The following is a 17487-nucleotide window of genomic DNA, read 5'->3' as shown; positions in this document are numbered from 1 at the left end:
CCTGCTCCACCTGGGCCACAGACCGACCCGCTCCACCTGGGCCAGAAACCGACCCGCTCCACCTGGGCCAGAAACCGACCCGCTCCACCTGGGCCACAGACCGACCTGCTCCACCTGGGCCACAGACCGACCCGCTCCACCTGGACGGTGCATTCTGGGTTGTTCTAGTTCAGAAACATCAACAAAATAAGCACATTTTCAAATGAAAAACCGTTTTTATCGAGTTTCTACCAGTGAAGCTGTTTGGACGTCTGTAACTAAAACTTCTGACCAAAGGAGATTATCTGGTTAAAACCAACTGATTGATCTGAAAACGTATCTGAATCGTTTTTCATTTGCTGTTCAGATTATTGCTGAAGCTTTCCTGATGATCAATGGCCTACCATTAATCATTAAACATTTAAATGCTCATCTAATTAATACAGACCATTCTAAGAGTAATAACAATATTTCATTTTTAATAAAGAAGAGATGTGAGGTTACTTTAAGCAAGTCAATATAAATGTAGCGCCTCTTTGTCTAACCAACATTTCTTTCAGATTTTTCTCCACCGTTCCTATCAGAACCTTCCTCACAGCGATAATAAACACTGAGGAAGACGAGGTGGAAAAGTATGAGTGGAGAGGAGAAGAGGAGGAAATGAAGTGTGTGTCTGCGGACATGTTGTTGTTGTTAGCGGTCCGCTGGGCTGTGGAGTGTCAGGCCGACAAACTCTGATTGGAGGGAACGTTTTTCAGTAAACAACCACAGGGTGTGTGTGTTTTCTTCGTGTTTCTCTTTCCCGGGTTACAGTGTGGACTGGTGGAAACATAAAGGTGGATTTTATTCACGTCGTGTTTTTAGGTGAAGTTGAGTTTTGATCAGTTGATGGAAGATGTTAAAATTAAATCTATACTAACATGGGTACTAGTTTATTGATTTCACAACATGAATTTCAGGATTTTCACATTTCTATTGAACATTAGATTTTTAATCGGAACCGGGAACCGCTCAAAAAAAGAAAGGAAGCGGACTACACCGCAAGGCACTCTGGGTAAATACAACCAAAACAAAGGCATGAGTCTGGCGCTAGAAGGAGAAATGTTTAGATTTTGTGAAGAAGGAAGTTGCGCTCAGTGTCTTCAGAGGGTTTTGTGTCGTTTCTTTCAGTGGTTCTTGATGCAGCGCCCCCACAGGCCAGGAGGGGAAAAGTTTCTACAAAAGGTTCAGGGGAGTCCAAAGTCGGTCCTCGAGGCCCGGCATCCTGCTCGTTTTGGTTCTCTCCCTGGTGGTACCAACAACCTGTTCAGCATGTCAATGTTCTTCTTAGGCCTCTAACGAGCCATAATTTGATCCAGGTGTGTTAAACCAGGGAGAGAACTAAAACATGCTGGATGCCGGGCCTCCTGGATCAACTTTGGGTTCCCCTGGTTTAGTTGGTTTGACTTTGCAGTGAGAAAGAGAACCACAGCAGCTGGAAAAGAAACCAGTGTTGCAACTTTTGGATCCCAAAGTGTGAAAACATCATTGAAGTGATTCACAGATTTTCTGATCTCAAAGAATGAAATGTAATTAGTATCGAAGAGGTAAAAAGTCTCTAATTAATTGGATCTTTAAGCTTTTTGTTACCAACAGTCTGTCATTAACTCTACTTTGGGGTTAAGTACTTCTGAAGCAAATTTATTCGGGTTTCAGTTGTGAATTAGATCTTGATGCAGCAGGTTTTGGATTTATCTGGTTGATGAGGGATGGGAGCTGCCAGTCTCAGTGCGTTCAGTCGGCTCGCTCTGCACCGATACGGGTCAAATAGTTCAACATCTCCTAACCCGAGGACACAACCCTGCTGTCCTTCAGCGTCACATTTAAACATGGACGCCACAATCAGCAGATAACAATGCCAACCCGAGAACAATGCACAGCCTAAATGCAGTTAGTAGCAAAGTGTCTTTAATTAAGACCAGAGTTTCTGGTTTCTATTTGGTACAAAACATATAATCTGATTTAAGCTAATTGGGATGTGAACAAACCTTTGTTCACTGCAGGCTGAATCAATGTGTTGAACATCTCTTTGTGTAGGATTTACTTTGTACTTTCAGGGACTAAATGTCTTCACATGGACAGAGATGATTTAAAATCAGCCTACAGCCTGAATCGTTGACAGCGTTTCTGAGTTGTTTTAACTTGCTGACATCTTCCACGTCTCAAACTCTGACAGCAGACATCAGTGTCAAAAGGCAGATGACTCTGGATTCAAACCCAGAAGAAAACAAGCTGATTTCTTTATACAGGACAGGAAATGGACCATTTTTAAAACAAACAGAACAAACAAGAGGCATCAAAGTAACTGAGTAACTCAGTAGAAAGCAGTAAAAGAAACAAAATCATCCCATAATAGTAAAGTGATTTCATCTGGTGAGTTGGTAAAGCTGCACTCATAAAATTACATAATAATTAAAATAATGAACAATAGCTAAGTTAGTAAATATGGGTTAATTTCTGCTTCTAAACTGATCTGATGGGACGCTGAAAAAGATCTCTGTTGTGTTCAAGCTGTGCTGAAAGGAGTTAGCCTGAAGCTATTCAGGCCTAAAATAGCATCTCAATGCTAAACATGTAGCAGCAGCACAGATGCTAACGCTAGTGTCCACATTTCCAAAGAAGCTCCATGAATAATGAGGAGTTTTTGATTAAACATGCTTAAAGAACATGAATATCAAATTAAAAATATATATTTTTTGCCCTCATATGTCCATTTATTCAGTGATTTAGCAGTAGAAATGTTTTTTGAAACGAAAAGGTTATTTATTTTGTCGGTGGTTTTTGATTAATTACGATTAATTAATTACACCAATTAAAATTAACTTAATTACACATTTTAATTGAGTCCCACTTCTAGTTTTAACACAACACCAAGATGGAGAGGCATCAGCAATGTGCAGAGAAAGATGCAACTGTTTCCTGAGTGGCTCATTTTAAATGGCTGAAGATAAAAAAAAAAACTCTACCAGCTAAAAACAGCACAATGTACACCTCACACCAAGTATCAGGCATGGAGGTGGAGGAGTGATAGTTGGGGTTTTGTCCTCAACCTGCAGTCACTGATTACAGACTGAACTAAAGTTTCTGGGTCGTCACCATCACACAGATCCCATCAACAGCAGCAGATCTACAGCAGAATGGCTGAAAATGACAACAATTGAGGTGTTGTAATGGCCTAGTCAAAGTTCAGACTTCAACCTGTATCGGGTCAGAGAGCTGTGCAGAAAGTGGCCATTTCAGACACATTTAAAAAGGCATTAGTCATTTTTTAAATTAAATAGAAATGAACCAAGATAACCCTAAACTACTGGAAGCCATTAATGAAAAGAGCAGCCATGTGTGGCTTTTAGAGATACAAACAATAAAGACAGGAAGTATTCGCTCCTTCAGAGCGTTTCACTCATGGCAGCAGCTCTTCTTCTTGTCCTAATGCAGAAAGAACACAGTGGAATGTCGGATGTTTGTTTGTGTGCCTGTGATTATGTTTACAGAGGACGCCACAGCGCTGTCATGATGAACAATGTCATGTAAAAGACTCGTTTTGTCTGTAATGCAAACCAGCTTGTGGCCAAACGTCTCTAATTTGCAATCAGCACGATCTCGTTTCAACACGGCTCTGTTAAAGGAGAGTCCCTAATTCAATTTATTTCAGTTTAGATTCCGCAGATTAAAACCTTCTTCTGCTCCTTTTTCCCTTCGAGTTTTTCTTTCTAAATAATTATGTAGAAAAAAAGGCAATGTTTGTTTTCCGCCTGCAGGGAGTTATTCTGCAAGATGTACAAGAAAACGTGAATATAAACAAGCTGACAGAGCAGAAAACTGGGGGATAGGTAAACAAAAAACAGAGAAAAGAGAAGGAAGGGTGAAGAGGAGGGATGGAGGAGAAATGGAAAAAGAACAGGATGGAAGAAAAGAAGAAACAGGTGACCAAATGGGAAAAAATATATTTAATATAAGATAGTCAGAAATACGTGACTGAGGAGGTTTTAGCTAAAATTTGTGATGTTTCTTGTTCTATAGACAAACCTAAAGGAAGTTATTATAAAAGATGAGAAAGAAGCAGAGGAGCTTACAGATGTTCTTAGTGTTTATGTGACTTCAATGTTTTATATATTTGCTCTTTTCCTTTAGAAAACTTAAAAAGCAGCAACAATCTGCAGAAAATCCAGCTTTTCCAGTTCAGGAGAAATAAAAAATTAAGCTTTTGCTTTCCAAAATCAAACTGGAGACAGAATTTCATGCTTTTATTACCTCCCACCGCTATTATTGCTTTTCTTCTTGTTACACTGTTCGCCTACAGCTGGTGCAAAACGTTTTTCTCCTTTTGATAAAAACAATAATGTAATAAAACTAATTCTACTCCATTTTATCTGTCTGATCTGCTCATTCCCTCAGATCTGGACAGCAGCTGCTTTTAGTTAGCCAACCTTTGCCTTTTTACTCAATTCCACTGGACTAGATTCTCATTTCCCTTCACTGCTCCATCTGGGATTTCTCCCATTAACTTGGATTCCCTCCGATAGATTTTTGACTGGGCCAATGAGCGAACAGAAAGAGAAGTTGTGAACAATGATGCTTATTTTCTGCTCTGTTTTAGTCTTTTTTTAGTCTGCTTGTAGTTTTAGCAGCAGCTAAAGGAAGTGAAGGATTCAGTCCATGTTATATTAACATTCGTGTGAGACGCTGACTATTTATTATGCTTAATCCGAAACACTTTGGTCGGTTTTGTGGGTTTGATTTTTGAGGTGCTCTGCTAATAAATTTGGTCGTTCTTCCTGCCCTCTGTTATTCTCTCTGCATCCTAATTTCTTCTTCTTCTGTGGTTTAGAGTTGATCCAAGTATAAATATTTATTGTAAAATGTTACATAGACTTAATAATTCCACAGATAGTCAACCTGTCTAATTAGAGTTCATGGAAAATGTGCTTCTAATTTCTTCCAGTTGTTGATTTTTCTACTATCTGAACTAAGAACTGCAGTGAGTTGTGTGTCTGAAGCAGCAAATTTAAAGGCTGAGACCAGAAGAGTCAATTCCTGAGTCTTCAACCAACAAATACAGGTAAAGTTGGAAATGTCTCCTCACGGTTTTCGTCCTGAGCGATGCACTGCAGCGGGATGCCGAAGAAGGACGTGTAGGAGTCGTTGTACCAAACCAGCAGCTCCGTTCCTCTGGGGATGTCCATGCAGGCTCTGTAGAAGATGCACGACCTGCAAGACATACACAGAAAAGCTGACTTTTTATTTTATAACTTGTGTCTTTACTTGTGAGTCTGAGTAAACTCATGAGGCAGGCGGCGGACCAGACCCCAGGTCCACCAAAAACAAATGACTCAACTATTCTGCACAGGAGAAGATGGGAGACGGATAAAAACTTCCATCTGATAACAGCTTCAGTTCACATCAGACCAAACTCGAGATGATTTATGGGAAATATCTGGTGTCTCTCACTTTTCACAGAGCAGCTACGTTTCAGCATGTTGTTCGCTGACGTATCCAGAGAGCTGATGGTTCCTGGGTCACACCGCCACTAGAATAACACTTCCTCTGCCCAAAAACATCATTCTAACAACATGAGCAAAGCCACATTCAAAACCACACTTTTATTTCCAGCGCTAACTATTTTAAAACATTTCCCACATGTTTTCCTCTCTCCCTGCTGGCAGAGTGGCAGCCAGAGCAGATTATAGCTGAGAGGTCACAGGTTCAAGTCCCACAACGGCTCCGTTATTGTGTCTTGAAGCCAGAAAACTAATTCATTTTTTACGTCCAGTTTATTTGTGTGGCACATTTCAGCAACAAGGACTTTCAAAGTCCTTTACACCATAAAAACATAATATAGTAATGTTAAACACAGCACGTCTCAGCAACAAACAATACATTTTGTCAAATACCATCATCAAAATCATCAAATATATTGATCAATGTCCCAGTAATTATTAATCAAAGGCAACTTTAAACAGGCGGGTTTAAGACTTCACTGTTTTGAAGTTTTCTGAAAGTTTTGTTCCAGATTGGAGGAGCATTAAAACTTTTAAGACAAATAAAAACTAAAGGAAGTCAAATAAATCTAAACTGTTACATAAAACTCTTCAGGTTCACCTGTTACCTGGCTAAACTGAGCTAAACGTCATTACCTGCTTATCCAACTAAAGGTTTAAAGAAGTTCATAAAACCTGAGGAATGAGACCAGACAAACTCAAATGAGTTCAATGCATCAGGATAATTTCCTACTGAATTACATAAAATAAAGATTCAGAGATATCAGCTGGTGATTATGTAAATGAATCAGGCTAAACTAAATGCTGACACATGAAGCATTTTAGTATGAAACTGTGGTGAGTGAAACAAAAGGCAGTAAAACCTGATTTAGTTCAGTCTGACATCATCTTCTCCTAACGTTGACTTTCTGTGGGGGGTGGAGGGTGAGGATTGACGGCCGCTGGAGGGATTTTTGTTCTTCAACCAGTTTGACTAAATAAGGAACTAAAACTCATTCAAGAAAACACAACCGATTCTGGTATTCTCTCTCACTGCCACAGAGTTTACATCACTTCACCACAGCAGGGAAACCAAAGCCAGTTCAGCATTTTTTACTGAGTGGGATTAAACAGCACCAGTCAAATTTACTGGCATCTGTGGTGAAAAGGTGTAAACTTTATTACTAATACTGGTAATGTGTTTAGTTAGTCCAGTCCCATAAAAGACGAAAACATAAAACAAACAAAAACCATAACATCACAGTGGCAAAATGAAGTATATTTAATGATGTTATTAATCAGAGGCAGCTCTAAACTGGAAGGTTTTTAGGTTTTTTTAGGTTTAAAGGATCTCTGTGTTTCAGCTGTAACTTTAACACTGTTTGGTGTTTTATGGAAACTTGCTCCAGATTAGAGAAGCATCAAAACTGCTGCTTCTACATATATTTTAGCCCTTAATTAAATCTTATGAACTATAGCTTTATGAGGTGGTAAAAGTTAAAATCCCAAAGTAAAGTTGATTAAATGTACATCTTTATGGTAAAATCCACACTCAGACTTATTACCTTTGGGTTGGTACAGCCACACTGCCATGCTAATAATAGTTATGGTATCTAGATATGTGCTGAAAGCACATAAAAGTTTTCATTCCTGTCATACTTGTCAGCATATTTGGGTCAATGCCAACCAGGAACTCCTCAGTGTGACGCATCCATTCTTTCTCTGAGAACAAGCTTCACATAAACAGGAAAGATCAGATCACATCTGTGCATTGGAGCAGCAACTGAAGATCTGGAAACAAAGACAGACTGAGAAAAAATGGTAAGCCTAATAAATAATATGTTTATATTTTGTTATGCTCATGACATAGGAAGGATTCAGATCTCTGGAGAGCAGCTAAAATCAGTTCAGATATCAACCAGATTAGATATTACAACTAAACAGAAAAACCTCAGGTAGGTTCAGAACCTTTGACAAAAATGTTACTAAAAACTAGTCCAAGTTTTAGTAGTAAAGATCATTTTAGGTTGATTGACCTTGTTAAAGGTAATTTAAATTAATACTTTTCTAAGTATGAATACAAAAGGGAAATTTACTTATCACTGTTATTTATTAAGTAGTAATTAAGCCGCTTTGTTGTATCTGTTGGTTTATTTATTCCATTAAAGGTTATACAACATGTTACATATCTGATTATTGTGTTCATTGTGGGATGTACATTTAGCAGTCAGTATTATAGTGTTGCTTTGATTTTAATAACGTTTGACGATTTTAAATCATTAAAAAAACATAAATGTTTTCCACCTGATCATGATTATAATTCAACCTCTGTAGCTTCCATTGGTTAAACTGGTTTAGCCACACTTCTTACTTAACATCAACATTGTCTGGTTTCAGGTGCAGCTTTTACCTTCCAGCAGTATCAGAGTGGAAATTTCCCTCAGGTAAAAATGGCAACATCACCAGGTGAGTTTGGAACTGAACGCATCTGCAGCACTAAAGGTTATTGCACTAAAAACAATGAATGCAAATCATTAATCCTGCCACAAACAGCTGTGGATTAACTAGATCAACACTGTTAGTAACAATCACAAGGTTAGTATTATTTAACTATTAATAATTACATAACATGAAAATCAGAAACAGACACTCCTGTTTTACTTGCTTCATCTTTGGAGAGAAAGCTTCAGTAAACTCTACACTGACTGCTCACCTGCAAACAACAGTAAAGAGCAAAACCTGGTGTTTTAATATGATCATAGGTTAGTTTTATCAACAGCCTCTGGTTTGTTCTTTCTCTCTGAAATCCTGTGGAATCAACTGAATTATACTGAGTCCTTTAAAAAGGTTTTTCATTTTAGCTTTGTTAATAATGACAGCACAGAATTTAGTTTTTGCACTTCTGGAGGTAAGATTTAAATCAAAAATACAAAAACATTTTTATCCTTCTGAGGAACTTGGAGGCTGGTTTGTTTTAACGAGTAGCAAGCAAAAGATTTCACTTCATGGAAATTGAGATGAATAAATTAGGAATATGACTACAAATAAAAGATCCAAATCCAATTTCTTACTTTAAATTTTTTTTCTTACTTTCTTAAAAATAAATTACAAATGACAGAAAGTATTTTCAAAAACTTGCCTTTATTTTAATCAACCCTTCTGGGAATTGAATTCAAAGTCCAACTAAATACAAAATGAAAGGCCCCATTTAAACGACTGAAACTCCAGCAATAAATCATTTAAAAATATATATATAAATAAAAAGAAATCCAGATTTTCAAAAATGAAATCTTCCAAGACAGCAAATTGGATCAATTGATAAAAAATTATTTATCGCCCAGCTCTACTGCTAACAAAACAATGTCATATTAGCTTTGGATATAAATAACATTTGGTTTGTACATTTTGCTATCTCAATATTTGCAATGATGCAATACAGCATGTTACTTAAAGTAATTGTACTTTTGCATAATAAAACTAAACATGTCACAGTAAAAATATTAGTTAGTGAATCAGGATAAAGAAAAATCTAATTCAACTTTTTTTTGTTTTCAGTTCTTTTTTGGGAAAGAAGTCTTTAATTATGCAATAGTCATCACAACTGAAAATGATCAGCGATGGAGGTTTTCTGTGAACCAAAAGGATTCATAATCTAAATTTGGATGAAACTGATTTTTCTGCCGATAATCTTGAAGAACTGATGAACGAAATGGAGAATTTGGTGAAAGAGAACAAAAGGCGACATTTAACCTTTGCTGAAGACATGGATCCTATGGATCGTCCTCGATCTGTAAAACCTCAACTGAATCTGGTCTTATGTGGAAGACATGCAGTCAAGAAAGCTTCAGTAGCTCGCACCATCCTGGGAGAAAATTATTCTGGTGGTTCAGAGATGATTAGAAATCAGGGAACTGCCTGTGGGTATCCGGTGTCCATAATGGAGCTGCCTGCTCTGTATGGAAGACCAAAGGAAGCAGCGAAGAAAGAATGCTTCCAGTGTGTTTCTCTTTGTGACCCTGACGGCGTCCACGCCTTCATTTTGGTCGTCCCATTGCACTGTTCGACTGAGGAAGATAAGAAGGAGCTGGAAACCATCCAGGAAATCTTCAGTTTAGGAATCAATGATTTCACCATGATTCTTTTTACCATGGAGGCAACTGACACACATTCTGCAGCGCTGAGGTTTATGAGGGAAAATAAAGATATTCAAGATCTCTGTCAGAAATGTAGGGAACGATATATAGTCTTCTACACCAAGAATCAGATCTCTGAAGTGCTGCTATGTGTCCAAACAATGACAAGATTAGGAACAAGAAGTTTTACTAAAAAGATGTTTCCCAAGCCTGCTGTAGTGCAAAGGAGAACAACATTCAACTCTGGGACCAATTTCAACAAGCACAGACCGAATCCACAGAAGATGCAGAGGACGCAGCATCCATTCAGGGTCCAGGTTCTACCAAAAGACTCTGGATCAGGGATGATACAGAACCTAACCATAAACCAAAATCTATCCACGCCGCAGAGTAAAGAGCCTCTCCGTATGGTGATGATTGGGAAGACCGGTTGTGGTAAAAGTGCCACTGGAAACACCATCCTGGGCAGGAAATGCTTTTCATCAAAGGTTTCTCAAAAATCAGTGACAAAACATTGTCAGAAAGAGACAGGAGAGGTCAATGGTCGTCCTATTGCAGTGGTGGACACACCAGGACTGTTTGACACGTCTCTGTCTAATGACCAAGTTAAACAAGAGCTGATAAAATGCATCAGCTTGTCGGCCCCCGGACCTCATGTCTTCTTACTCGTCCTGCAGATCGGACGCTTTACGCAGGAAGAAAAAGAAACTGTGGAACTGCTCAAGGATTTCTTCGGAGAGAAGTCAGTGAACTTCATCATCGTTGTGTTCACCAGAGGAGACGAACTTAGAGATCAGACATTTGACAGTTACTTAAACGAAAGCAGGGAATTTGTCAAAAGGCTGATCACTGATTGTGGGGATAGATATCAAGTCTTTAACAACAATGACCAAGAGAATCAACTTCAAGCCACAGAGCTCCTAGACAAAGTGGAGGCAATGCTAAGGGAAAATGGTGGTAGCTACTACAGTTCACATCTCTTCAAAGAGGCAGAAGAAGCCATACAAAAAGAAACCAAGAAGATACTGACAGAAAAAGACACAGAGCTACAGAAAAAGAAGGAAGACTTAAAAAAAGAAATTGAAGACAACATTCAAAAGAAAAGAAAGAAGGAAGTCACAAAAGCAAAACAACTGGCGAAGTCTGAACAAGGATCAGAAGAGAGCGCCCAAAGAGTCAAGGAGACAGAGGAGAATTTTATGAGGGAGGAAAAGAAGATGAAGATGGACAGAAGAAAAAGAGAAGAGGAAGAAGAGGTGAAGAAAAAGGAAGATGAGATGCAAGAACATGAGTTTGAACAAAAATATGAAAACCTACAGAAGAAACAGCGACTGAGCAAAGTATTTGGAGAGAGGGCTATATTAGCACAAAGCAGAGAAGACATGACAAAAGAAAGAGAAGCTTGGGAACAAGAAAAGAGGGAATGGTGGGAGAACAGACATCGTGAGGACATACAGAGACAAGAAGATGAGCAGAAACGACTCCAAAAGCTAAGAGAAGAATATGAAGAGGAAAAGCGTATTTATGAAATAAAAAGGACAGAAGAAGAACAAATCCGGAGGGAACAAGAGGAAAGCGAATGGAGAGAAGCAAGAGAAATGTTTCGCAAGCAAATGGAGGAATTAGAGAGGAGAAGTTATGAGGATGCTAGAAAACAAGCAGAACAATGCAATGATTTCAGGAACAAGTATGCCTGCGATGTCTCGGCTGAGATGGAAAAAATTGAGAAAGAAATAAAAGACTTGAAGCAGAAGGAACAGAAACAAAATGAACAAATTATGAAGCAGCTGACTACAAAGAAAGCTCACCAGAAAAGTTTCGACAAGCTGTTGAGAAAACACGATGAAGAAATAAACCAGTTGAAATCATCGCTTTGTTTCCACAGTGAGACATATATCCAAAATAGAATAAGTGAGCTGAAGGAGACCCATCAGGAGGAAATCAACGAGTGGATGCAGGAACAAGTGAAAAAGGCTGCAGAGAAAAGAATTTGTAGCATTTCATGAGATTATTTCTCCCTGAGAGCAAAACCAGAATACTGCGTCCTCAAGACATGGAAAATGTTGCTTTTTACTCATTTATACATAAATGCTTTCATTTCACTTGACATGCAAAATGTATAACAGCTTTAAATTAAAATATTAGGATTATGGGATCTTAATCACACATATTCAATGTAGATTTTAACGGATATTGTGAAGATTTGAATATGAGTGATATTTTATATCATGTATAATCATGTTTGCAACGTATCAATATGAGATGATCTAAGAATAAAAAAATAATGTGTGTTATGCAGAAGATTATGTGACTAACGGTACAATTGGTGAAATTTTAACTGTTTGTTAAATTGGTTGCAAACAATCACAGAAGACCTTTGTATAAACGTTCATGCTGAAAGAGGTAAAGAAAGTTTATGACTTTGTTAGAACATGTTACTGAATGTGTTTTTGCTCTCACTCCTTCGAAACAACACAGGTAGAATTTCTCAGAATCTTTGACTTGAAACACTGAGCGTCCAGTTTGACTGGTTTGTCAGAAGGATTTCCTGGTAAAGCCGGCAGATCCGATTACGACATGCAACGTTTGTGTAACGAACATTTTACAGCATATTCTGGTGGATTTATTAATGGGGCTGATTCTCAACACAAAGGAAGGAAGTGTAATGGATGAGGTCGTTCCACCTCATGTACAAAACTATGAAATTATGTTGGTGCTTGAATAACTTGCATGTTTTCTGGGTGTTTTGCTGTGTGAATAAAGAGAAAATGTCAAAACAAAATAAGGAAACCATGACGTCTTATTGTATTACCCACAGAAACAGTGGTGCCAGCTCTCTTCAGGTTATTGACCAGCTTTTTGACTGATTGGCAGATGTTCAAATACTTATTTGCAGCAGTAACGTACAAATAAATTATTTTTTAAAAACCATACGTTGTGATTTTTGAACTTTTTAGATTATGTCTCTCACAGTGGACATGCACCTAAGATGAAAATTTTAACGGCCCCCATAATTTCTAAGTGGGAGAACTTGCAAAGTCAGGATGTTCAAATACTTATTTTCCTCATTGTATTTGGGAATTCAGTAGACAAGCTATGACAGAAAAAACAACCAGAATACTTGACTGTAATTCAACATCAACACATTTTGACAATCCAAAGACAGAAACTGACCCATATCTTCGTAACCCTGGTAACTCCATAAACTATTTTGTTAGAACTTTGCTACTGGCATGGAGGTAAAATTCAAAGCTTTCTGCTTTATACCCATTTTGCTACTAACCACTAATAAACAGTATATTTTGACAACTTAACAAAACAACCAAAGCTACGTTTAGGAAAAACACCAACTTTGCATCAGAGAACATCAGAAGTTCTTACCTGTACTGGACCACCATCATGTTCTGCTCCCCACAGTGCCTCGCACAGCGGATGTACCTCATCCAACTGGATTTACTGGGATCGTTTCCATCTATAAAGTGCTGCAATGTTCCCTCTGAATCATAGATCTAGAACACACAGACACAGAAACAATGGTGTACGTTACTGGCATTTAAATTAGTTTGTATTTAGTTAAAAACAGTTTTACTAGTTTAAATTATACAGTGTCTTATTTTTCAAGAATGAGTTTCCACCATCACCCACTGTTGGTCCAAAGTGGGCCCCACAAGTACCAGACTGGTACCTATATGGGACCAGTTCCTACTTTAGCCAGGTTAGCAGGTCTGGTATTACAGAGAGTCACCAAGAAATGATACAAAAACATTAAAACAGTTATACCAAAAAAAACCAAGAAAAACTCTAAAATTCCTCTAAAACACTAAAACATGAGCATTTGACATTTTCCAGCCTAAGAGTCATGTTTATGAATGAATACATGAATAAATGTATTTCTATTTGTTCTGTTGGCCAGTATTTTTCTGAATGTCTGTTGTTTTTATTTGGCTTTGTCAGGACGGATTCTTTAAGCTCAGAATATAATTTAATCTGCAGACCTGGACGCTCTGAGCGGCACAGAAACGACTCATTGATGTCGACTTTAGGTGGAAAACAACATGATGATGAAACTCGTACATCAACAGGAAGCCGAGGACTTCACAGCTAACAGTGATCATAAACAGTTAAAGCGTTTCAATCTCACCCAGCCTCTGTGTGTGTGTGTGTTAGTGTGTGTGTGTTCATTATTAATCCATCCCTCCATCCATCCGTGGTGATGCAGTGTGACTGTATTGAGGAGGCGTCGAGTGTGTTTATAAGGTGATGACCTGAGCCAATAGCCAGCCTCTGTTCTGTCCATACAGCCTGCAAACAATCAATGCAGTAAATGGCTGAGAGAATCAAAGGAAACAGCCTCATTCATTATTCTCAGTATGTCACACTGTAACGTCTGTCACTGTCAGTCTGTCTGCAGACTCTCAGGTTTTAGCTCAGTGGTTATCTGATCTGGTAAAAACCCAACAGATTCATCACTGAACATGAGGAGTGAACCTCAGAAACATAAAGTAAACCACCTTTAGGGGGGAAATCAGTTCTGGTGAACTGAGCTACCCAGTCAAACTGTCACATCTATCAGTCCGGTGATGTAATTCATTACACCTGTTACCTGTCCAAGCCTCTCATCCACAGATAACATCCCTGTAACAAGTCGGTCTTAATCATGAGCTAAAGTTATTTTTTTATCAACCTTGATGGTGGCTGAAGGTTCATTGTGTCCACGTTTTAACTGGCTGTAAAGGTTACGGTGTGCATCCATTCCTAAATGTTTTGCTCACATAAATGAGCTCTGGTAGAGGCAGAGGGAGGGACGGTTCATCCTGTTTGTCTGACTGTCTGTGGTCTGATGTCGATTTGGTGAAGATTCATCGCTTTAAGGCTGCATTCCCACCAGACATGTTTGCTCCACTTTAATCCAACTTCAGTCCATTTGTCTAGAAGGTCCGGTTCGTTTGGGGAAGTGTGAATGTGTAATCGAACTCTGATGTGGACCAAAAAAGCTAATTCTACTCCTACTCTGGTCCACTTCAACTCTGTTTGGTTGAAGTTAACTGTTGTGCCTTTCAAAATGCATGTGAACGCCAAGCAGACAGTAGGTTGGTCCAAAAGCAGGAAGTGGACTATAGCGCAGGGCATTCTGGGTAAATACAACCAAAAGAAACGTGTTAGTTCAGCGCTAGCAGGAGAAATGACTTGAGGTCTTTTACCAAAGACAAAAAAGATAAATCCTCCAACCGCTAAAATCCGATTTGTGTTTACATTTGGCGAAGGAAGCTGCGCTCAGTGTCTTCAGAGGTTTTTGTGTCATAATGGTTCTTGTTGCAGCGCCTCCACAGGTGAGAAGGGGAACAGGTTTTTCAATTGGTTTGGTTGGTTTGGCAGTGCAGTGTGAAAGCAAACCGCAGCAGCTGAAAATGTAACAATTTTGGTCCCCAATCTAACCAAATACCCATAAGGTGGGTAAACAGCCTAATTAAAATGAAGATGAACTCTGGAATGATGTTCCTGTTTGGCCTTATAAATATTCTGGCAACCAAAGGAAAATTCCCCTCATGCAGGAGTCCCTGCTGGTGCTTAACTCTGTGTTACTAGTGATTTAAATGGGGATGTTGTGAATAAAACTCAAATTAAGAAAAAAGGAGGAGGAAGATTAAGAACAAGAATCTCCTGCCGGTAATAAAACTCTCTAATGCCTGATCCCGTCCTGACCACTTCAGTCAGTCCATGCCTCACCACCACAACACCAGAGTATGTGGGAACATTTTAAATAGACTTGATGCATGTTCACATATATTGCAGACATTTCAAAACTCTGATGACTCTTTAGTATTTATGTCAGTTTGTGTTTTAATCCTGTATTTTTCAAGTCAGTGAGAGCGTTCAGCAGGTCTTTATTGTGACGCTTTTTATCGCCTGAGAAACTTTCTGCTGCCTGTACAGTAATGCTGCTGAAGCTAACAGCTGGTTTCTAGCTTCATGCTGTTCTGTCAGGTTTTTTGGCCGCCTGTGTTTATCGAATCCATCGCTGAGAAATTCCATCTGAAAGATAAACGACCAAAGATCTCATATTGTTTAGTTCAACGGCTGCAAAATGTTGCAAACGCTGCCAGGCTCAAAGCTCCAGCTGTCACTTTTCTGTCCGAGCACAAAAAGCTGATTTTTTTGTTGTTGTTGTTGTTAAAACTCCGTAAATTATTCTAGTTCAGTTTTATCTTGTGTTGAACAGATGCAGCACAAATCTTTATTTTCACACACTGAGATCACACGTCAGCTGCTGGTGAGTCGATCCTTTTCTCACAATCTTCACAGTTCAGCTGATTATCTCAATATCTTCTCTCTTGTCTGATCAATTATCAGACAGGTAAAGGAAATACTCGGGTACATTTTTAACATTTCTCTTTCCAAACAGTCTGATGTCCCATTATTTAACAGTTCAGGACAAAGAAAGAGGATCAGTCTGAATATTTTCTTAAATATTAGAATATGGATTTATTGATCATAGCTGCATTCTACTTAATTTTAGGAAATAATTCTCAATATTTATCAGGAATATACTTGAAAAACACAACAGAGAATAATGTTAGTCTAAAGTTGATCAGTCAACTTTAGACTAACATTAAAGTGACATTATTATCGATTGACTAACGATCAATAGAAAGCAGCCATTTTTTTTTAAATCCTGAGTTTTGATTTGCATCAAGATTATCGGCCTTCCTCTAACATGAATGTATATTTTTTCATAATTTCCTGAATTTAAAAAAGAAGTACATCTACTATATTTTAACATTTATTGTGTCAGTTTTATTAAATACTGACTGAATAAACAGAAAATTGTGGTTTTCTCACATTGTTAACTTTGACATGTTTATAAAATATAACCAAACAGGAAGCGGACTGCATTTGGGCCATTTAACTTTCCTGTTCTGGGATGCCTCTGCCATGATTATTTCCCTTAGAACTATCAACTGGTTCTGCTTAAGGATGAGCAGCAGCGCCCTCCTCTGGATGACACCAGACTACAACACTGAAGGGAGGTCCAAGCGGATGTTATCAGTTAATCAATTATTTATTCTAATAAACCATTAATTTAATTAATCATAAGTCAATTATTTGCATCCATATTTTTAAATATCTTAAATAAATATTTCTTCTAAATTTTCTCAATTATAGTATGCTAAAAAATATTAGTATAAGTATAAGAGAACACAAATCTAAACTAGATTTAAACATAAAAGAAAACAGGAAACAAATATTGGATTCTCCATAAAATGAAAATCTCAGATGTTGCCTGCCATTCCATTAATTTAATAAATACAACTGGGCAACAACTGGGCAACCGGAAAAATGTCCAGGTTCCCTTATGTTGCTCACCATAAGGCAACCAGACCTGCCACACCGCCAGGAAACTCCAAAATAAAACAGAGATGACGCATGGCATGAACACAGTTTTATTCCAAAAACGTTTTTCCTTAGAAACTCAGGCGCTGATGCATCCTGAGTGAAAACTATCAGAGAGAGATCTGCACAATTTCAACTGACAGCAGGTGTTTACTGAAGTGTTTTGACCTGTTGACATTATTACAGAGTAAATCTTCAGTTTGTCCCATCTGAATAGATGCTGCGGAGCTATTTCAAAGTTTATGGTGTGTGTGTGTGTGTGTGTGTGTGTGTGTGTGTGTGTGTGTGTGTGTGTGTGTGTGTGTGAGGAATGTTCTTCAGTTATCAGTTAAAACCCTTGAGTGCAGCTCTGCTCCACCGCTGGCATGTAAATGGCTGCTTGGCCGTCAGAGGACGATGTGTGTGTGACGAGCGGCTGAGCTTTTATCACAGAGTGGATGTCATTAAGTCACTAATGCAGCTGTGAG

The 17487-nt window shown here is 38.4% G+C and overlaps 2 protein-coding genes across 3 annotated transcripts in view; one reads left to right on the top strand and one right to left on the bottom strand.

The window, feature by feature from the left end:
- prdm6 (PR domain containing 6) overlaps nucleotides 1-17487 on the bottom strand; it is a 69281-nt gene that overhangs the window by 27965 nt on the left and 23829 nt on the right. For both annotated transcript variants that reach the window (XM_028034183.1, XM_028034184.1), the window contains exons 5-6: nucleotides 13010-13137; nucleotides 5102-5226 (exon numbers count right to left, since the gene is read on the bottom strand). In XM_028034183.1, the coding sequence (XP_027889984.1) occupies nucleotides 5102-5226; nucleotides 13010-13137 (253 nt within the window). The remainder of the gene's footprint in view (nucleotides 1-5101; nucleotides 5227-13009; nucleotides 13138-17487) is intronic.
- LOC114154770 (GTPase IMAP family member 8-like) lies at nucleotides 7225-12559 on the top strand. The gene is made up of 3 exons (XM_028034157.1): nucleotides 7225-7316; nucleotides 7893-7961; nucleotides 9051-12559. Exon 3 carries the CDS (start codon nucleotides 9196-9198, stop codon nucleotides 11632-11634), a length of 2439 nt encoding a protein of 812 aa, XP_027889958.1. The 5' UTR covers nucleotides 7225-7316; nucleotides 7893-7961; nucleotides 9051-9195; the 3' UTR covers nucleotides 11635-12559.

The sequence above is a fragment of the Xiphophorus couchianus genome, chromosome 12 (assembly GCF_001444195.1).
Source record: "Xiphophorus couchianus chromosome 12, X_couchianus-1.0, whole genome shotgun sequence".
Lineage (NCBI taxonomy): Eukaryota > Metazoa > Chordata > Actinopteri > Cyprinodontiformes > Poeciliidae > Xiphophorus > Xiphophorus couchianus.
The sequence above is the reverse complement of the archived record's forward strand: the minus strand, read 5'-3'. Positions and strand labels throughout refer to the sequence as shown.